The sequence below is a fragment of the Bufo bufo genome, chromosome 2 (assembly GCF_905171765.1).
Source record: "Bufo bufo chromosome 2, aBufBuf1.1, whole genome shotgun sequence".
In the NCBI taxonomy this organism is placed as follows: Eukaryota; Metazoa; Chordata; class Amphibia; order Anura; family Bufonidae; genus Bufo; species Bufo bufo.
In genome coordinates this window covers 35,318,709-35,340,965 of record NC_053390.1, presented here as the reverse complement: position 1 = coordinate 35,340,965, position 22,257 = coordinate 35,318,709, and the positions used below count along the sequence as shown (strand labels likewise).

The window sequence follows — 22,257 nt, the reverse complement described above, 5'->3', positions numbered from 1 at the left end:
TTACACTAGAATATATGCACCATAGGGGATGTTTCTACAGTAGGTGCCTGGGTTACTGCAAGCGCCGTTCAGACGAATGGAAGTCATAGAATCTTCTGCAACAAATCTGCAGCATGTGAATAAACCCCAGCGCCCCCTGTAAAAGCTGGCACGGGCCTTTGTAGGCGTGCTGTATTGTAACTGAAACAAAATGAAGCTGCATCCCCCTCCTCCCCCCCATCTAGTGTGTACTGTATTTACTGAGGAGGCTTGTGAATGATTTTATGGAAAGAGGAACTTCAGACTGCAGGGAGGTGTGGAAGATGTCCTCCGGAGTCTCTTCATGTGTACTGCGGATCTCTGCTGGAAATGTTGTTGCAGGAAATTCTACGATTTTCATGCATCTGAATGGAGTTTGCAGAAATCCGAGCACCTGCTCCAGATATAGCCCCATTTTACTGCAACAGGAGCAAGGAAGAAGCTGGGGGTGCGCTGCACAGGATTCTGCGCGGCCGGTCCAGCTGGAGGCTCCTGTACCACTTCTTTGGAAGATCCCTTGAGCGAGCTGTAGTGTCTGGTTGTAAGACTTGTATTTTTCCTCCTTGCAGACAACGGGGAGGTGGAAGCCATCGTGGTGTCCTCTTGCCTCGGCTTCCTGGTGTTCATACTTGTTCTGTGCTTCCTATTTTGCAATAAGCGAGAGCAGTAAGTATCTGATGAAGAGTGGATGCTGTGCGGGGCGGCTGATATTACTATTTAGGTGCACGCCCATCACAGAATCATCATTATTTTTTTCTCTTATTTTTTTTTTTTTTTTTTTAGGATTAAAAAGCACATTTGGCCCAATGTTCCAGATCCTTCTAAGAGTAACATTGCGCAGTGGTCCCCACAAACGCCCAGCCGGGTAAGAACAAAGAGCCTAAAATTATCCTCTAGACATGGATGGGACTCCAGCACTGCCTCCTCCCGGTGGGCTGTGAATGCTGGCCCTACAGGAGACTATGTATGTGCCGGTCCGGTCCTGCAGATCACCTAGATCAAAGAGGGACCATGGATGGAGCTGTAGCGGTCATTCCTGCTTCAGGATGTGTAACTCCAGTGGTGGTACATGTAAAGGAGAGATTTACACAGGCTGCAGCAGGCGGATCAGGATTAGGGATGAGCAAACTCAGTGTCCTGTCCTGCATAACGGAAACCAGACGGATCCGTTATGCTCCCCATAGATTTCTATTAGGATGTGGTGCATTCCGTCATAGAATTCCATTATAGTCCACAGAACCCGAAAACAGCAAGTTCGCTCATCCTTAATCTGGGTGAACAGCAGTGTGTGTGTGTGTGTGTACCAGACATGACCCATAGGTGGCACTAGTTCTGGAAGAAGACATCCATGTTTTTATAATCCTGAATGTATTGGAAGTTGGCATGATGTGAGGGGATGAAGCTACCTGTGATTACAGCAGCATTAACCAACCTCGAGAACATCTGCAGAACTGCTCACCTATGTTACATTGCTGGACACTAACGTCTTCCTTGTTGTCCGCAGCACGAATCCAAGCGGCCTCCGTTTCAGGATGGTCCTTTCACAGACGTCAGTGTGGTGAAAATAACGGAGGACAAGAAGGAATCTGAAAGCGATCAGGACATGACGTGTGGGGATCTGAAGAAGAACACGTCTGAGGGGCTAAGCAGCGGCATCGGCGGCTCTTCCTGCTTATCTTCCCCGCAGCTGAGCGGCTCTGACAGCAACAGCATCTCCTGCGCCCAGAACACGTCCAGCACCGTGCAGTATTCAACCGTTATTATGGGCGGCTACCAGGGCCAGACCCCGATGTTCTCCAGGTCGGAGTCCACCCAGCCGCTGCTCATTTCTGAGGAGAGACCCGATGAGCAGCAGATGCCCCCGGAGGAAGAGACCCCGACCCCCAGCCAGTATTTTAAGCAGAATTTTACTCAGGAGGACGGAGTCAGAAATCAGGAGGCGGCAAATCACATCCTGAATCTCGCTGGCTTCAGTAATGGACATGACACCGTGGACTTTACGGATGGACACAATGCAAATCCTGATTGTCCGCCACAAGGGGACGCTCTGAACGACGAGCAAAAAACGTATTTGCCTCAAAATTCGAGGCAAGGAGGGTACGTACCTCAATAGGGGGCGAGAGACTTGTACCTCCTCACTGTACAACCACATATATATATACTCGCCTTAAATCCGATACTGCATGAGCCACACAGCGCCAGCCCGAGCGCCAGGGGCGAGTCACACGGCGGATGGATGAACGTGAATATTATGTGGAGAACATCACATGTGTCATTCCTAAAGAAAGTGTTTGTGGAAAGCTCCCTGCATTTACAGTATTATCAGAGTTGTCGGCTAGGGTGGGAGGACATTTTTTAGCTGCGCACCTGCCAGGAGTATTGGGATATGACTGACGTGCTGTGACGGTTCATGTTTCGAAAGACTGAGACAAGTTTGCGCCATTGTCTTATCATTTCAGTCTGTGATCCTCCTATGTAATCAGGAGGAGAGCTCTGCGCTCGTCTCTCCTCCTGTACACAGAACGGCAGAAAGGATTTTGTCTTTGTTTCCCAAAGTGCCGTGTTGCATTATAACAGCAGAGAAATAGTTAATCCACATGCATGGAGTCACTACACGCGGCAAGGGTTTGTGTTTGCCATATGTGCCTTGTATAAATGCCATGAATCATCGCAGTCGGCTGTTAATGAGGCGCCTGCGCCTTTAATTTATGTTTTACAAACCTGATAAATCTGGTAATAAGTGATGGGTTTCCTGGTGCACTGTTGCCCCCCCACCACGCTTTACTGCAGCCGTCACTAGAGGGAGCTCAGGAGCTTACTGCATACAGATATGTACAGCCACCACTAGAGGGGGCTCAGGAGCTTACTGCGTACAGATATATACAGCCACCACTAGAGGGAGCTCAGGAGCTTACTGCGTACAGATATATACAGCCACCACTAGAGGGAGCTCAGGAGCTTACTGCATACAGATATATGCAGCCACCACTAGAGGGAGCTCAGGAGATTACTGCGTACAGATATATACAGCCACCACTAGAGGGAGGTCAGGAGATTACTGCATACAGATATATATAGCCACCACTAGAGGGAGTTCAGGAGATTACAGCATACAGATATATACAGCCACCACAAGAGGGAGTTCAGGAGATTACTACATACAGATATATACAGCCACCACTAGAGGGAGCTCAGGAGATTACTACATACAGATATATACAGACACCACTAGAGGGAGCTCAGGAGATTACTACATACAGATATATACAGCCAGTAGAGGGAGCTCAGGAGATTACTGCATACAGATATATACAGTCATCACTAGAGGGAGCTCAGGAGATTACAGTTTTACATTTAACTTACACTGAAGCTCTGATGCTCCCCCTAATAGTGGAGATAGATATATATATATATATATATATATATATATATATATATATATATATATATATATATATATATAATCAATGAAAAAGACCGGCACTCGCTGTTGATAATTCTTTCTTTGTATTTATTCAGTCACATGTACAGGCAATAAGTGACGCGTGCGTTTCGGTGCTGCCGCACCTTCCTCAGACTTATCCTCATACAAAGAACATTTCATGTTTAAATAGAGCGCCCAAACACAGAGAAATGACATCACACAGAAAACCACACCCACCAATCAGTGTTAAAACAAAAACATATGAGTTCCTTTAAATTCACTTTAGTTTGTTCCTTACTTCTTTCTTCCTTCATTATGTTCGCTGTAAATAATATATAGAAAAAAATCCATTTATTTTCTTACAAAGGATATTTTTGTCAAAAAATTATTATTTTCATTATTTTATTTTTTATTTTTATTTTTTGTTTTAAAGTTTTTTATTTGTTTTTAATTGCACTATTGCAATACTCAAAAATATAACATTATAGAAAAATTATTATCCTGAGAAAAATATTATTATACCAAGGTGATCTATCAGAGGAAGCTTTGTACATTATACTCCCGGTTGAGTCCGTGGGGCTCAATCGTTCGTAATCGATGTATCCAATAAGCCTCCCTCTGCAGCAATAACTTGTTCCTATCTCCACCCCGACGTGGAAGGGGTACACTGTCTATAATCTGGTAACGCAACTGTGCCACTGTGTGTCTATGTGCATGGAAGTGGAATGGTACAGGAAATAATAAATTTTGCTTGCGGATGGTGGACTTGTGGTTACTAAGTCTGTCTTTCATCCTAGTGGAAGTCTCTCCCACGTACAATAGACCACAGGGGCACTTTAAAATATATATAACAAAACGACTGTCACAGGTAAAAAATTTTTTTATAGGTATGCGTTCGCCAGATTGTGGATGTGTAAAGTGTGTACCCTTAATCACACTAGAGCAGTGTACGCAATTTAAGCAGGGAAAAGTTCCCATTTTAGGAGTAGCCAGTACTCTCTGTATAGATGCAGTTTTACTACTTCCAATGTCAGCCCGTACTATCTTATCACGTATATTTGTGGCTCTTTTGAAGCACATCATAGGTGGTAGTTTAAACTCCACTACTTGTGGGTATGACTGACACTACATTCCAATGTTTATTTATTATCCCTCTCAATCTCTGAGACCATGGATGATACTGAATTACAAGTGGAATCCGTGGTTCTTTTAGGGGCTTATCCTGTTGTTTTATCTCAACTCGGTTCCTTTGTTCTTTTAATAAGTGACCAGCAGGTTGTCCAGATGAAGGCCAAAGGGGGGCACCCTATCAGCCACAGCAAGAGAAGTTGGTCGTTCCAAGTCTGTGATTTCTAGAATATTGCATCTTTACAACATCACAAACTCATGCTGGTCGCCTTCTTGGCGTGTAAGAGCATTTGGACGGAAAGCCCACTCTGCAGGGACCAAACCTCTCATTAGCTGAGGAGCATGTTGTGTGGACCGAGGAGAAGTGCTCCAAAGTTCATTTTAGTGATGAAAGCAAGTTTAATTTATTTGGGTCTGATGGGAAACATTATGTTAGTCAAACTGGGGGAAGACTGAGCCTAAAGTGTGTAAAGAGGTCGGTGAAAGGTGGAGGAGGAGGTGTCATGGTTTGGGGAATGTTTTCTGCAGCAGGAGTTGGACCTCTCATACAGCTACATGGCAGAGTGAAGGCAAGTGTGGATCAGAACCTTCTTCAACAACACACGGTTCCTTCCTTGCGTTCATCACTCAATCAGCCAGCAATTTTCATGCAGGACAATGCCCCCCGTCACACAGCAAAACGGGTAAAGAAGTTCCTTGAAACTGAAAACATTGAAACAATGAAATGGCCGCCGCAGAGTCCTGATCTAAACCTCGGGAAAACCCTTGGTGACAAAGTTATGGTCAAGAAACCCACAACAGTCACAGAACTGAGCAGTGTGAGAGACGAGTGATGTCCTGTGGCCGCAGATGTGCTGAAGTCATTCACAGCCTGGACACTTCTACTGACTGGTGTAACCTGCAGAACATGTAGTTAGAATCTTTCTCTGTGCTACCGTCATTGCTGTTCTCTAATTATGATCATCAGGTTTTTTTGAAAAACAAAGGTTTTATATTGATATACTTTGGTTATTTAGGAAAACACTGTTCTAATGGCATGGTGTACCCCTTACAAAAAATCCTTCAAATGATGATCAATGTAGATTACATTATTTCTGAAAAAATCAAGTGTTCATAAATTGTTCTCTAATTTTGATCGCCACTGTGTATTAATTATCTCTGTGCAGTAATATCCTGAGCTCACCTGGTGGTTCCTGTGTATATATCTGTATGCATTAATCTCCTGAGCTCCCTCTAGTGGTGGCTATATATATCTGTATGTAGTAATCTCCTGAGCTCCCTCTAGTGGTGACTGTATATATCTGTATGCAGTAATCTCCTGAGCTCCCTCTAGTGGTTCCTGTATATATTTGTATGCAGTAATCTCCTGAGCTCCCTCTAGTGGTGGCTGTATATATCTGTATGTAGTAATCTCCTGAGCTCCCCCTAGTGGTGGCTGTATATATTTGTATGCAGTAATCTCCTGAGCTCCCCCTAGTGGTGGCTGTATATATCTGTATGCAGTAACCTCCTGAGCTCCCTCTAGTGGTGGCTGTATATATCTGTATGCAATAATCTCCTGAGCTCTCTAGAACAGTCTGCAGGGACCCACATTTAACTGTCTGTACAGGAGATTCGGAGCTCTGTATCAGAAGAATCCCTAAATCTGCTAATGGTGGAGGCAGCTCTCTTACTATGTCATCCACCAGATTATTTTTTATAACTTTATAAATGTAGATGGAGCTGCCCTTTTTACAGATGCACCCTCCATGATACACACGGTTCCTTTATGAAGTGAACCATTAAATGACTCTTCTGCTCTTACTGTGTGTGTATATGTACATATATACACACACAGACATACCATGTATATTCTTCACTACACATAGCATTACAGATGTCAGAAATAAGCAATAACTGTAAGGTAATTGTAGCTGAAATATCATTAAAATATTTAAGCTGAGCCGACCGCTCCGTGTTTCTTGTATCGCTGCACTGTGTAGCTATAGATTGCCGCTCTGTGATTTTCCAGGAGTCCAGAAATCACGTTATGGATGTGACACCCTGACCTGGATTTATTGACCTCTCCCTCCTGTGTAATTCTATTGCTGTAGTTCATATAAAGTGCACCAGGAACTGAGATGTAAATAACATGGCGGTGGGAATACTACAGCTAAACCTTCACTCTACATAGTTATATGTTGATACAAGGGCTGACATCCCACCAGTCAGGGCATAGCTCACTTATCGGCTTTGCTGTATAGACTCGGACAGGATAAACAGAGTAATCTCAATTAAACGTCAGGGGAGCAACAGCATGTACCTAGAAAAAGCTCTGACTCCCTGGTCTCTGAAGAAGGGGAGGCACTCCGTCACTTGCGGAGACTGTTCATGGATAGCTTTCGGTATAACAACCCCCATTCATTGCGGCTGCCATAAATTGGGCGCACCCTACTGACCTGTCTAGCAATACAGGAAGGAAGTGTGTGTCTCCAATATGGCCGTCTCTATACAAATAATACAGGAAGGGTGTGACTCCAATATGGCCGCCCCTCTGGAGCAGGTAAGTTTCTCTGCAGATTTTCACAGTAACTTGTCTTCAAGGACAGTTCTACCATGTTTTTAGTCTTCCAGGGAGTGGAGTTTGTGCCTCCCCCAGGCCATTACTCCTTGCAGCATTGGGTGTGTTCTCTGGTCCGTACAGAATTTTTCAGATATGGGTTGACCACGGCAGTGTCTTCGTTACAGATCAGGTCCGGTGCCGTTTCCCCAGCTGCTGCAGTTTGGCCGCCGTATAATGATGCTGCTGCCCATGTAGGAGAATGTAGGAGCAGCGTGCAGTCCGCAGGCTCCGGGCAGTGCTCCGTCATTGCATAATGCATCACAATGGAGGACTCCTCCATGGAGGGCACGACCTCAGTGCTCCCACACAAGTCAGGAAGAAGACGCTCTCTGTCTGTTTTATCATTTACATAGACTGCATGTAGAATATGGAGGTCTCCGGAGTGAAGCGCCCCGTCTGTCTGCTCTGGACTCAGAAACTGAACAGTCTGGAGGAGAATAAAGCAGTGTACAGGCTGGAGTCATACAATCAACCCAAAAACTGTGCTATAGGACTAGTAATGTATCCAAACTGTCTCCAAGACCTACATTTACTGCAGATGCAAATAATAACAGCAAGTGCTCTTCCTTCAGCCGCCACTAGGGGGAGATCACTGCCACTGAGTCCAATAGTAGCTCTATAAATGTGTAGTGAGCGCCCTCTAGTGGTGGATTCTTTAAACATGCCCAGGCTATAATTACTAGCCACCTAACGACACAAAGGACCATAAATACCTGCACCCAGTCTGACGGCCATTCCGAGATGCTGCTGTTTGATGGGTCAGGGACATTTGGCCAAAAGAGATTCTTGATCCTGCAAAATAAAAGGAGATATTGTGCGTCACGTGATGAATATTCAATATTCTTCATGATGTTTTTGATGGAATTGAAATGGAGATTTTAATTGGCGACGCTTATAGTAAAGATTAGGTATGATGTGTAGCTTCAAGGGGTCACGTACTTCTCTCTCTTCTGTTTATATGCAATTCCAAGGACTAATATCAGCAGCAGACATGCCCCCAGTGCTCCGGCCACCGCTCCCGTGTAGTCAGTGCCTGTATAGGAAATAGACACAGGATGTATTCACACAGGGCAGGTTTATAGAAATCCATGCACCTGCGGCAGTAACAACCAAGTCAGCCACACAAAATCCTGCAATAAATCTGCAGTGTGTGAATTCACCCCAAGAAATCACTATCCAAGATGAGTGGTCCGTTCTGTGCAGATGTACTTCTTAATATTTGTTTATAGCGCAGATCAAGAATAACATTCTCTGCCTGCAGTCACCACTAGGATATGTGGCAGATATGTATATCTGTATGCAGTAATTCTCCTGAGCTCCCTCTAGTGGTGGCTGTATATATCTGTATGCAGTAATCTCCTGAGCTCCCTCTAGTGGTGGCTGTATATATCTGTATGCAGTAATTCTCCTGAGCTCCCTCTAGTGGTGGCTGTATATATCTGTATGCAGTAATCTCCTGAGCTCCCTCTAGTGGTGGCTGTATATATCTGTATGCAGTAATTCTCCTGAGCTCCCTCTAGTGGTGGCTGTATATATCTGTATGTAGTAATCTCCTGAGCTCCCCCTAGTGGTGGCTGTATATATCTGTATGCAGTAATTCTCCTGAGCTCCCTCTAGTGGTGGCTGTATATATCTGTATGCAGTAATTCTCCTAAGCTCCCTCTAGTGGTGGCTGTATATATCTGTATGCAGTAATCTCCTGAGCTCCCTCTAGTGGTGGCTGTATATATCTGTATGCAGTAATTCTCCTAAGCTCCCTCTAGTGTTGGCTTTGTATATATCTGTATGCAGTAATCTCCTGAGCTCCCCCTAGTGGTAGCTGTATATTTCTACATACAGTAATCTCCTGAGCTCCCCCTAGTGAAGGCTGTATATAGCTGTATGCAGTAATCTCCTGAGCCCCCTCTAGTGGTGGCTGTATATTTCTACATACAGTAATCTCCTGAGCCCCCTCTAGTGGTGGCTGTATATATCTGTATGCAGTAATCTCCTGAGCTCCCCCTAGTGGTGACATATATATATATATCAGTAGGTCGTAAACACATGAGCACACCCTGGTGGTGGCTGCAGACAGAATAGTATCATGGGACTATGTCCCAGCATTGTAGTTTGATCTCTGTATCCAAAATGCTGATCTATCATTGCTGCAAAAGTATATTAATCAATCAATCCGTGTAGAAATATGAATTGTTCGAGATTAGAAAACAGAGAATGAGTTGAAGGCCGCCACTACTTTAAAGGGGTCATGTCACGACGCATATTCTACATTTTTTAAACCAGCATCTGACTCCTGAATACTTTTGTAATTACATGTAATTAAAATAATGAAATATTAAAATGTAATTATTTTAGAATTTTTTTATAAATATAAAAAATAATTAAAATGTTGTATTGCCAGCGAACTATTCAATACAATGTTATCTGTATGGCGCCACCTGCTGTTTGTTCTTTTCCTTTTTTTTTTTTTGTCCATCTCACTAAGTTGGTCAACGTGCTCAGTTTAAGGCTACATGCACACTACCGTTGTTTTTGTCCGTATCCGAGCTGCAGTTTTTGCGGCTCGGATGCGGACCCTTTCACTTCAGTGGGGCCGCAAAAGATGCGGACAGCACTCCGTGTGCTGTCCGCATCCGTTGCTCTGTTCCGTGGTCCGCAAAAATAATATATCCTGTCCTATTCTTGTCCGTTTTTGCAGGGAGAGAGCTGCAGCAGAAAGGACACATCCGCTCAACTGCCAGGCTAAAGATAAACTAGCAGGGCAACTGGAGCAGTGAATGTGGAGATCTCTGGACCCATGTGAGGTACAGGGCTGGTTCCAGCTTTGTTAAAAAGGTATGGTCATTGACTATATGATGTCCGATTATTATTTTTTTACATTAATCATGGCAGAACTCCTTTAACAGAAAATTGCAGATATCACTGTCATAAAAGACACATAATTAGCGCACGGAGGCCGCTGCTTTGACTGCTGATATACTGATATAGGGGGATCATTTAGAGGCAGTATCTGAGATGGTGTCTGAAATATCACTCCCCCGAAGTCATCCTGTGGCCCTCAGTAGGCTTAGGCTGTCTCCATTGACCATACTACCCTGTAAAATGTGAGAATTGCTCAGGATTACATCTGACCACACTTACTGTCTGCGAGTGTGTGGAACTGAATGAGGTTTCCGCTTTTGTTCCCGGCTCTGGTGCTCACGATAACGTAGGCGCTGTACAGGGTGTTTGGCCTCAGCGAGCGCAGCGAATGTTCATAGACGTCACTATTCACTGTAACGACTAGAAAAAGTGAGAGAAATGTAAAGAACTGTCACATCAGGGTCAGGCCGCCATTTACAGTACATCATCTATCTGCTCTCCTGCAGAACAATGGAAACAGGAGCGCAGAAGAACCGCGGAGACGGGGAAGCGCCGGCTCCGTTATATATCAACATTACAGATTAATCATGTAGAAGAGCAGTCGTTTTGGTAAAATGTTTGAAAAATGGAAAAAAAAAAAAAAACAGTCTTCAGATCTTCTCCCGTCCTGAAATATGACACATGGGTTGGGGACGAGGCAGCTCACGCTTTAGTTTTGGTAGGTGGCAGTGGACGGTGCTCTTTTGTTTTTTAATCATTTTACTACTTTTGGGGAAGATTTCTGTTCAGATCTATCACAGATTCCACCACATGCAGGATTTTCCATCTTCACAGTGGACAGAAAGTGAAGACAGAAAACAGAACCCTTATAAGTTAGTGAGGTCCCTCGGGTGAACACTGGCATCTTGCAGCCACCACTAGGGGGAGCTCATTTACTCGAATGGGAACTGTATCAATACACATATGGTACACCCCCCCTAGTGGTAAGTAGCAGCAGCCTGTATCGTCAATGATTAAAGGAAGGGGGTTGTTTAACCCTGTAAAGCACATGCACCTATGGCCACTTACTAGATTCCTGTCCATGAAGAGGCCGATACACGATGCTAAATGCGGTGATGAAGCCGTTTGTTTCCTCCGGTCTGAGCGGATCCCATCTTATTGTCACCTCAGTCTTTTTCCGTTTCTCTACTTTAACATTGGGACCATAAAGAGGAGCTGTGCCCAATAAAGAATATGTTACAATGCGCGGTATTATGGAAAGCGGGGGCGGGGGGGAAAAAAAAGTATGACACCTCCGCTAACTGCCATTTTTGGACATACGTGAGCCTATATAATGCAATCATAGTGCAAAGATAAGTTACATATCTCCCAGATCATACCACCATATAGTGCCAAAACAATAGTTATACACATCCCACATCATGCCGCCATATAGTGCTAAGGTAGTAGTTAAATATGTCCCACATCATACTGCCATATAGCGCTAAGATAAGTTATATACATCCCACATGACCGACAGACATACAGTGCTCAAATAATATACAGTATCCGATTAATACCGCCATCTAGCATCCACATAATACTGCAATTCAATACCCTAGTGCTGTCATGGCTAACCTCCGGCACTCCAGCTGTGGTAACACTACAACTCCCAAGGTGCACACTTGCTTGGCTGTTTTTTTCAGAACTCTAAAGAAATGAATGGAGCATGCTGGGAGTGGTAGTTTCACCACAGCTGGAGTGCCGGAGGTTGGCCATCACCGCGCACCTTTAAAAAGTACTGAGTGGTTTTAATTTGTTCCTGAAATTTCCATCCTCAGGGGCCCCACTTGTAAATGAGGCCCTGAGCAGTTGCCCAGTTTGCCACCCCCTCAGCCCCTGTACGGTAGCCGATACCTCCTTCCATGCTATAGAAATGTGCGGTACACGGAGCTGCCGCCCGATCCTCTATAACGGGGTACACGGAAATCCTGTAGCGTTTATATGGTTCCAGGCTTCCTACGGGAGAGAAGGAAATGACAGAAACTTTAAGATGTGCAGTGCTGTGCAAAAGTCTTAGGTGGAAAAAGTAAGAATGCTTCCAACCATAGAAGAGTTAATTTTTTATTAATTATCAACATACAAATGTAGTGTACGGGGACTGTAATGCCCGTCACTACAAAAGGGTCACTTGGTGTGCTGTCGTCCCCCCTTATTTATGGGGAAGTTGGTATATGTCATCTTTATAAATTGTCATGTAATGTAATGTTATGTATTTCCCTGTTACTGTGACACTTGCATGTACAGGCCTGCTAGGGGTGTCATTCCAGCTTCTAGTCACTAGTGGGAGCTAGAGAGCCCTAGTTTATATAAGGCCCAGACAGGGAAGCAAAAGTCAGTCTAGTCTAGAGTCAGAAGTTTCTAGAGGCTGAGGAAACTGAGAGGGAGACAGAGGCAAAGCGCAGAAAAGCAAGAGGTACTCAAGATAACAGAGGAGGTACTTTATAAAGAGAGAACCAAGGATATACGCCAGAGTTAAGGTATTGGGCCTTGGAGAAGATTTTCTATGTTCCAGGATCAGTCAGGAATAGAGTGCAAGCTCCTGTACTGCAAGTCCTGTGTTTCACACTCTGAAGTCACCTTGCTTAATCTGTATTGCCTGCATCGACCGTATTGAAAAATCAACTGTATGCAAAGGAACTGCGCTTCCGTTAATGTCTCTATATGGAAACTACTAAAGTTGGAGTTTTGTTTTAACATCACGTGGTTCCTCAGTTATTCCTGCTATCAGCAAACGGCGTGCCACCGTTTAATTGGCACTGGCGTCACGAACATTTTCTACCATCACCTGCCCTTGCAGAGAGTCAGCCGTCTCAGGTTAGTGTCTATTGCACTACTACACCCAGAAACTTTATTAAACACAACTTGAGTACGCTGCACAAAGTGAATGAAGAAAAGAGAAATCAAAATCCAATCAGTATTTGGGGCGACCGCCCTTTACCTTTTTCTAGGTACAGTTGCCTCAGTTTTTTGAAGGAGCAGGAGGTTCTTCTAAACATCATGGATGTAGGCTTGTTCAGATGCTTCTGTCTCCATGTAATCCCAGACAGACTAGATGATGAGATCAGGGCTCTGTGGAGGCCACATCATCGCCTCCAGGACTCCTCCTCTACACTGAAGATAGTTCCTAATGACATTGGCTGGATGTTTGGGGTTGTTGTCCTGCTGCAGAATACATTTGGAGCCAATCAGATGCCCTCCTGATGGTGCTCCATGATGGCTAGATATTTGCCTGCATTTCTCAGCACTGAGGACGCCATTAATCCCGACCAAATCCCCAACTCCATTTGGTGAAATACAGCCCCAAACTTGCAAGGAACCTTTACTATACTTCACTGCTGCCTGCAGACCCCCATTATTGTACCGCTCTCCACCATCTTCACTGCTGCCTGCAGACCCTCATTATTGTACCGCTCTCCACCATCTACACTGCTGCCTGCAGACCCTCATTATTGTACCGCTCTCCACCATCTACACTGCTGCCTGCAGACCCCCATTATTGTACCGCTCTCCACCATCTACACTGCTGCCTGCAGACCCTCATTATTGTACCGCTCTCCACCATCTTCACTGCTGCCTGCAGACCCTCATTATTGTACCGCTCTCCACCATCTTCACTGCTGCCTGCAGACCCTCATTGTACCGCTCTCCACCATCTTCACCGCTGCCTGCAGACCCTCATTATTGTACCGCTCTCCACCATCTTCACTGCTGCCTGCAGACCCTCATTATTGTACCGCTCTCCACCATCTACACCGCTGCCTGCAGACCCCCATTATTGTACCACTCTCAACCATCTACACTGCTGCCTGCAGACCCCCATTATTGTACCGCTCTCCACCATCTACACTGCTGCCTGCAGACCCTCATTATTGTACCGCTCTCCACCATCTTCACTGCTGCCTGCAGACCCTCATTATTGTACCGCTCTCCACCATCTACACTGCTGCCTGCAGACCCTCATTATTGTACCGCTCTCCACCATCTTCACTGCTGCCTGCAGACCCTCATTATTGTACCGCTCTCCACCATCTTCACTGCTGCCTGCAGACCCTCATTATTGTACCGCTCTCCACCATCTTCACTGCTGCCTGCAGACCCTCATTGTACCGCTCTCCACCATCTTCACCGCTGCCTGCAGACCCTCATTATTGTACCGCTCTCCACCATCTTCACTGCTGCCTGCAGACCCTCATTATTGTACCGCTCTCCACCATCTACACCGCTGCCTGCAGACCCCCATTATTGTACCACTCTCAACCATCTACACTGCTGCCTGCAGACCCCCATTATTGTACCGCTCTCCACCATCTACACTGCTGCCTGCAGACCCTCATTATTGTACCGCTCTCCACCATCTTCACTGCTGCCTGCAGACCCTCATTATTGTACCGCTCTCCACCATCTACACTGCTGCCTGCAGACCCTCATTATTGTACCGCTCTCCACCATCTTCACTGCTGCCTGCAGACCCTCATTATTGTACCGCTCTCCACCATCTTCACTGCTGCCTGCAGACCCTCATTATTGTACCGCTCTCCACCATCTTCACTGCTGCCTGCAGACCCTCATTATTGTACCGCTCTCCACCATCTTCACTGCTGCCTGCAGACCCTCATTATTGTACCGCTCTCCACCATCTACACCGCTGCCTGCAGACCCCCATTATTGTACCGCTCTCCACCATCTTCACCGCTGCCTGCAGACCCTCATTATTGTACCGCTCTCCACCATCTTCACTGCTGCCTGCAGACCCTCATTATTGTACCGCTCTCCACCTTCTTCACTGCTGCCTACAGACCCTCATTATTGTACCGCTCTCCACCATCTACACTGCTGCCTGCAGACCCTCATTATTGTACCGCTCTCCACCATCTTCAACGCTGCCTGCAGACCCTCATTGTACCGCTCTCCACCATCTTCACTGCTGCCTGCAGACCCCCATTATTGTACCGCTCTCCACCATCTACACCGCTGCCTGCAGACCCTCATTATTGTACCGCTCTCCACCATCTACACCGCTGCCTGCAGACCCTCATTATTGTACTGCTCTCCACCATCTTCAACGCTGCCTGCAGACCCTCATTATTGTACCGCTCTCCACCATCTACACTGCTGCCTGCAGACCCTCATTGTACCGCTCTCCACCATCTTCACTGCTGCCTGCAGACCCCCATTATTGTACCGCTCTCCACCATCTACACCGCTGCCTGCAGACCCTCATTATTGTACCGCTCTCCACCATCTACACTGCTGCCTGTAGACCCTCATTATTGTACCGCTCTCCACCATCTACACTGCTGCCTGCAGACCCCCATTATTGTACCGCTCTCCACCATCTTCACTGCTGCCTGCAGACCCTCATTATTGTACCGCTCTCCACCATCTTCACTGCTGCCTGCAGACCCTCATTATTGTACCGCTCTCCACCTTCTTCACTGCTGCCTGCAGACCCTCATTATTGTACCGCTCTCCACCATCTTCACTGCTGCCTGCAGACCCTCATTATTGTACCGCTCTCCACCATCTTCACTGCTGCCTGCAGACCCTCATTATTGTACCGCTCTCCACAATCTTCACTGCTGCCTGCAGACCCTCATTATTGTACCGCTCTCCACCATCTTCACTGCTGCCTGCAGACCCTCATTATTGTACCGCTCTCCTCCATCTTCACTGCTGCCTGCAGACCCTCATTATTGTAGCGCTCTCCACCATCTACACTGCTGCCTGCAGACCCCCATTATTGTACCGCTCTCCACCATCTTCAATGCTGCCTGCAGACCCTCATTATTGTACTGCTCTCCACCATCTACACTGCTGCCTGCAGACCCTCATTATTATACCGCTCTCCACCATCTTCACCGCTGCCTGCAGACCCTCATTATTGTACCGCTCTCCACCATCTTCACCGCTGCCTGCAGACCATCATTATTGTACCGCTCTCCACCATCTTCACTGCTGCCTGCAGACCCTCATTATTGTACCGCTCTCCACCATCTACACTGCTGCCTGCAGACCCTCATTATTATACCGCTCTCCACCATCTTCACCGCTGCCTGCAGACCCTCATTATTGTACCGCTCTCCACCATCTTCACTGCTGCCTGCAGACCCCCATTATTGTACCGCTCTCCACCATCTACACCGCTGCCTGCAGACCCTCATTATTGTACCGCTCTCCACCATCTTCACTGCTGCCTGCAGACCCTCATTATTGTACCGCTCTCCACCATCTACACTGCTGCCTGCAGACCCTCATTATTGTACCGCTCTCCACCATCTACACCATTGCCTGCAGACCCTCATTATTGTACCGCTCTCCACCATCTTCACTGCTGCCTGCAGACCCTCATTATTGTACCGCTCTCCACAATCTTCACTGCTGCCTGCAGACCCTCATTATTGTACCGCTCTCGACCATCTTCACTGCTGCCTGCAGACCCTCATTATTGTACCGCTCTCCACAATCTTCACTGCTGCCTGCAGACCCTCATTATTATACCGCTCTCCACCTTCTTCACTGCTGCCTGCAGACCCTCATTATTGTACCGCTCTCCACCATCTTCACCGCTGTCTGCAGACCCTCATTATTGTACCGCTCTCAACCATCTACACCGCTGCCTGCAGACCCTCATTATTGTACAGCTCTCCACCATCTTCACTGCTGCCTGCAGACCCTCATTATTGTACCGCTCTCAACCATCTACACTGCTGCCTGCAGACCCTCATTATTGTACCGCTCTCCACCATCTTCACTGCTGCCTGCAGACCTTCATTATTGTACTGCTCTCCACCATCTTCACTGCTGCCGGCAGACCCTCATTATTGTACCGCTCTCCACCATCTTCACTGCTGCCTGCAGACCCTCATTATTGTACCGCTCTCCACCATCTTCACTGCTGCCTGCAGACCCTCATTATTGTACCGCTCTCCACCATCTTCAACGCTGCCTGCAGACCCTCATTATTGTACCGCTCTCCACCATCTTCACTGCTGCCTGCAGACCCTCATTATTGTACCGCTCTCCACCTTCTTCACTGCTGCCTGCAGACCCTCATTATTGTACCGCTCTCCACCATCTTCAACGCTGCCTGCAGACCCTCATTGTACCGCTCTCCACCATCTACACCGCTGCCTGCAGACCCTCATTATTGTACCGCTCTCCACCATCTACACTGCTGCCTGTAGACCCTCATTATTGTACCGCTCTCCACCATCTACACCGCTGCCTGCAGACCCTCATTATTGTACCGCTCTCCACCATCTTCACTGCTGCCTGCAGACCCTCATTATTGTACCGCTCTCCACCTTCTTCACTGCTGCCTGCAGACCATCATTATTGTACCGCTCTCCACCATCTTCACTGCTGCCTGCAGACCCCCATTATTGTACCGCTCTCCACCATCTTCACTGCTGCCTGCAGACCCCCATTATTGTACCGCTCTCCACCATCTACACTGCTGCCTGCAGACCATCATTATTGTACCGCTCTCCACCATCTACACTGCTGCCTGCAGACCATCATTATTGTACCGCTCTCAACCATCTACACTGCTGCCTGCAGACCTTCATTATTGTACTGCTCTCCACCATCTTCACTGCTGCCTGCAGACCATCATTATTGTACTGCTCTCCACCATCTTCACTGCTGCCGGCAGACCCTCATTATTGTACCGATCTCCACCATCTTCACTGCTGCCGGCAGACCCTCATTATTGTACCGCTCTCCACCATCTACACTGCTGCCTGCAGACCATCATTATTGTACCGCTCTCCACCATCTTCACCGCTGCCTGCAGACCATCATTATTGTACCGCTCTCCACCATCTTCACCGCTGCCTGCAGACCCCCATTATTGTACCGCTCTCCACCATCTTAACCGCTGCCGGCAGACCCTCATTATTGTACCGCTCCCCACCATCTTAACCGCTGCCGGCAGACCCTCATTATTGTACCACTCTCCACCATGTTCACTGCTGCCTGCAGACCCTCATTATTGTACCGCTCTCCACCATCTTCACTGCTGCCTGCAGACCCCCATTATTGTACCGCTCTCCACCATCTTCACCGCTGCCTGCAGACCCTCATTATTGTACCGCTCGCCACCATCTTCACTGCTGCCTGCAGCCGCTCATTATTGTACCGCTCTCCACCATCTTCACTGCTGCCTGCAGACCCCCATTATTGTACCGCTCTCCACCATCTTCACTGCTGCCGGCAGACGCTCATTATTGTACCGCTCTCCACCATCTTCACCGCTGCCTGCAGACCCTCATTATTGTACCGCTCTCCACCATCTTCACTGCTGCCTGCAGACCCCCATTATTGTACCGCTCTCCACCATCTTCACTGCCGCCGGCAGACGCTCATTATTGTACCCCTCTCCACCATCTTCACTGCTGCCGGCAGACCCTCATTATTGTACCGCTCTCCACCATCTACACTGCTGCCTGCAGACCCCCATTATTGTACCGCTCTCCACCATCTTCACTGCTGCCTGCAGCCGCTCATTATTGTACCACTTCCCACCATCTTCACTGCTGCCTGCAGACCCTCAATATTGTACCGCTCTCCACCATCTTCACTGCTGCCTGCAGACCCCCATTATTGTACCGCTCTCCACCATCTTCACTGCTGCCTGCAGCCGCTCATTATTGTACCACTTCCCACCATCTTCACTGCTGCCTGCAGACCCTCAATATTGTACCGCTCTCCACCATCTACACTGCTGCCGGCAGACCCTCATTATTGTACCGCTCTCCACCATCTTCACTGCTGCCTGCAGACCCCCATTATTGTACCGCTCTCCACCATCTACACTGCTGCCTGCAGACCCCCATTATTGTACCGGTCTCCACCATCTTCACTGCTGCCTGCAGACCCTCATTATTGTACCACTCTCCACCATCTTCACCGCTGCCTGCAGACCCTCATTATTGTACCGCTCTCCACCATCTTCACCGCTGTCTGCAGACCCTCATTATTGCACTGCTCTCCTCCATCTTCACTGCTGCCTGCAGACCCTCATTATTGTACCGCTCTCCACCATCTTCACTGCTGCCTGCAGACGCTCACCGCTCTCCATTCCTTCAGCAAACTACATTCAGTTACAGCCAAGTATTTTTTCATTTTGACTTCTCAGTCCAGAGCACCTGCTGCCATCTTTCTATACCCCAGTTCCTATGTGTCCGTGCATAGTTGAGTCGCTTGGCTATGTTTCCACATCAAAGGTATGGCTTTTTGGCACTGCTGGACATCTTCCGATTTGGAATGGAAGTAACCATGATGTGTCCTTCAGCTACCACACTAAGTTTTCAGCAAATGTTGAGGATTTGATCAGTATTAATGGTGTCATCAATGCTGAGAAATACAGGCAGATACTTACCCATCATGTATGACCATCAGGGAGGCATCTGATTAGCATAAAATGTATTCTGCGACAGGACAACGACCCCAAACATCCAGCCAATGTCACTAAGAACTGTCTTCAGCATTTGTACAGAACTGTATATCAAGAAACACAGACCAATGGTGGCAGAAAACAGCCAAAACCTAAGCTGGCCAAAAGCATTAGACCAGGGATGCCCAACCTATGTCCCTCCAGCTGTTGCAAAACTACAACTCCCAACATGCCCTGATAGCTATAGGCTGGGAGTAGTTTTGCAACAGCTAAAGGGGCGCAGGTTGGGTATCCCTGCATTACACTAAGGGCTCTTTCACACGAGCGGATGCCGTGCGTGGAATCCACTGCGTGAAAGAGAGCCAAGCCCCGTTCCGGACAGCTGGTCAGATTGATGCTGCTCCGTGCCTCTCTGTGACCTTTTTACTACAAAATCACGGTGACAACTTTATCTCACTGTGATTTTATAGTAAAAAGATCAGAGAGGCACGGAGCATTATCCGTCATGTTAATACTGCGTGTCTCTGCTGTCCGGAACGGGGCTTTGCTCTCTTTCACGCAGAGGATTACCCGCACGGCATCCGCTCATGTGAAAGAGCCCTTAAGGTCGGTCGACCACTCCAATTTCTTTGAACCATCTGACCATCTAATGCAGGCATCCTCAAACTGCGGCCCTCCAGCTGTTGCAAAACTACAGCTCCCAGCATGCCCGAACAGCCTACAGGTATCAGCCTACAGCAGGGCATTGTGGGAGTTGTAGTTCTACAACAGCGGGAGGGCCGCAGTTTGAGGCTGCCACTTGTTACCAAGCATCGGCCATGTTAAGTGAACGGTAGTGTCACCTGCTGCAGAGCACCCTCTAACTGGGTGTCCCATACCTAGAGGAAGATACACGGTCTTGTATAACCTCGGCGGACCTCTCAGAAGCCATCATGCAACATTCCCTGTTTGTTCAGTGTCTGCACCGAGCTCTACTGGTTTGCATTGTGAGAGGTGTCATCGTCAGACAAAGAGAAATGATATAAGGCTGCATTGAATCATAGGAGCTCAGAAAGGGGGCGTCCCTGGTGTTGAAGGAAACAGCTGAATTATGAATGCAGCTCTGAAGAATAGGAGACTATAAATAATATGGAGTATCTGAAAACTTGACTTTTTCTGTAGCTTATACCTATAAGATGTAAAATTATATTCAATGATAGCAATACCAGGATTGGGAGTATATAGAGGAAGCGAGCTGAATGGCGTATTATATACACAGAGGGGGAGGTTTAGAGAATATAACGGGGCTGGGATTTTCTACCTTTCTCGATGGTCCATGTTGATGAATTCTCCACGTACTGAAATGATATATTAGAGAGGCCGACTCCCGAGGCAATGCACCAGTCCAGCACAAATCTCTGGAAGTGCAAATTCTTAACCGTCCAGGTGACGGTGACGTCTTCAGCGGCTGCCGTGGATATCTGAAGGCTGCACGTGGCTTCTCCAGCTGTAAAAAAAACAAAAACATTTGCAATTAGTCCTTTCATAGGGACTTAATAGAATGGGCTCTGAGACCCTCGGTGTCGGAGGTATCGCCCCTTCCTCAGATACAGTTGTTGCAATCGACCACAGCTCGTGAGAAGTTAAATGCATGAGATCGGCGTTGTCTGCAATCATGGACATTATTGTCGATGTCTGCTGGGTAATGCGCCATCTTTAAAGTCCTGACATCTGCCGTACATGTACTGCTGATATCAGGGAAGGGGATAGAGGGGTTTGTCCCACAAAAAAATATTCTGCAGTTTTCAAACCAGGACCTGGATCTGAACACTTCTGTAGTTGCATGCAATTAAAAATGTATTTTAGCCACTGAATTTATCTCTATAGCGCCACCTGTTTGTTTTGTTTCTTATTACACTGAGGTGGACGCACATGCTCGGTTCTGTCTTTCGAGCTGCCTGCTGAGGTGAGATAGGAAGAGAGCTGCAGCAGAAAGGACACACTCCCCGAGCTGCAACAGAAAGGTCACGCCCCTGACTTACCAGCTTCAGCAGAGCAGTTGGAGCAATGAATAGGGCGGATCTCTGGATCCATTTGTGGTACAGGGCTGGTTCTAGCTTTCTTAGAAATAGACTGTCATGTACTACATGATGTCTAATTAATATTAAACGGATTGTCTGGGCTTTTTCTATTAATGATCTATCCTTAGGATAGATCATCAATATCGGATCGGCGGGGGTCCGGCACCTGGCAACCCCCGCCGATCTGCTGCATGAGGAGATGGCGCGTGCGTTGCGCGCGCGCCGTCTCCCTTCTCTCTTCCTGCTCGCCGCTGTATGTCTATGGGACAGCCGTCTCCTCAAACAACTGATTAGCGGGGTTCCCAGGTGTCGGACCCCCGGCGATCTCATAGGTCATCAGTAGAAAAAGCCTGGACAACCCCTTTAGTTATACATGTTAATCATGGGATAACCCCTTTAAAGGGTAAGTTCACAGATTTGTTGTAGACATGTCAGTGCATGTGGACCCACTCCATACATGTGAGTGAGTTGCTTCTGCAGCAGGCGCATGGATTCTTTCATCACCCATTAAGAACTAAAGGACAGTCCCCAAATTGTGTGCCACAAATCTGCACCACGTGAACTTACCCTATTTCTGTAATTTGTATGCACCTCGCTGGTTAGGGTACTTTCACACTTGCGTCGCCGGAACTGCCTGCCGGCAATCTGTATGCAAACGGATACCATTTGTAGACGGATCCAGATGCGGATATGTCTCACAAATGCATTGCAATACCGGATCCGGAAA

At 47.2% G+C, this 22,257-nt stretch overlaps 2 protein-coding genes across 7 annotated transcripts in view; one reads left to right on the top strand and one right to left on the bottom strand.

Moving 5' to 3' along the window:
• IL6ST (interleukin 6 cytokine family signal transducer) overlaps positions 1-2,930 on the top strand; it is a 37,177-nt gene extending 34,247 nt beyond the window's left edge. For 2 of the 3 annotated variants that reach the window (XM_040420912.1, XM_040420910.1), the window contains 4 exons: positions 588-684; positions 802-883; positions 1,523-2,476; positions 2,510-2,930. In XM_040420912.1, the coding sequence (XP_040276846.1) occupies positions 588-684; positions 802-883; positions 1,523-2,131 (788 nt within the window). In that variant the 3' untranslated portion in view covers positions 2,132-2,476; positions 2,510-2,930. The remainder of the gene's footprint in view (positions 1-587; positions 685-801; positions 884-1,522; positions 2,477-2,509) is intronic. The other variant, XM_040420911.1, reaches the window with a different exon arrangement.
• A 3,083-nt stretch (positions 2,931-6,013) lies between these two features.
• IL31RA (interleukin 31 receptor A) overlaps positions 6,014-22,257 on the bottom strand; it is a 35,981-nt gene continuing 19,737 nt past the window's right edge. For 2 of the 4 annotated variants that reach the window (XM_040420906.1, XM_040420907.1), the window contains exons 10-16: positions 20,771-20,956; positions 11,928-12,029; positions 11,100-11,246; positions 10,311-10,451; positions 8,112-8,205; positions 7,886-7,964; positions 6,014-7,599 (exon numbers count right to left, since the gene is read on the bottom strand). In XM_040420906.1, coding sequence (XP_040276840.1) covers positions 7,213-7,599; positions 7,886-7,964; positions 8,112-8,205; positions 10,311-10,451; positions 11,100-11,246; positions 11,928-12,029; positions 20,771-20,956 — 1,136 coding nt within the window. In that variant the 3' untranslated portion in view covers positions 6,014-7,212. Of the gene's footprint in view, positions 7,965-8,111; positions 8,206-10,310; positions 10,452-11,099; positions 11,247-11,927; positions 12,030-20,770; positions 20,957-22,257 lie in introns of all 4 variants that reach the window. The other 2 variants (XM_040420909.1, XM_040420908.1) reach the window with 2 other exon arrangements.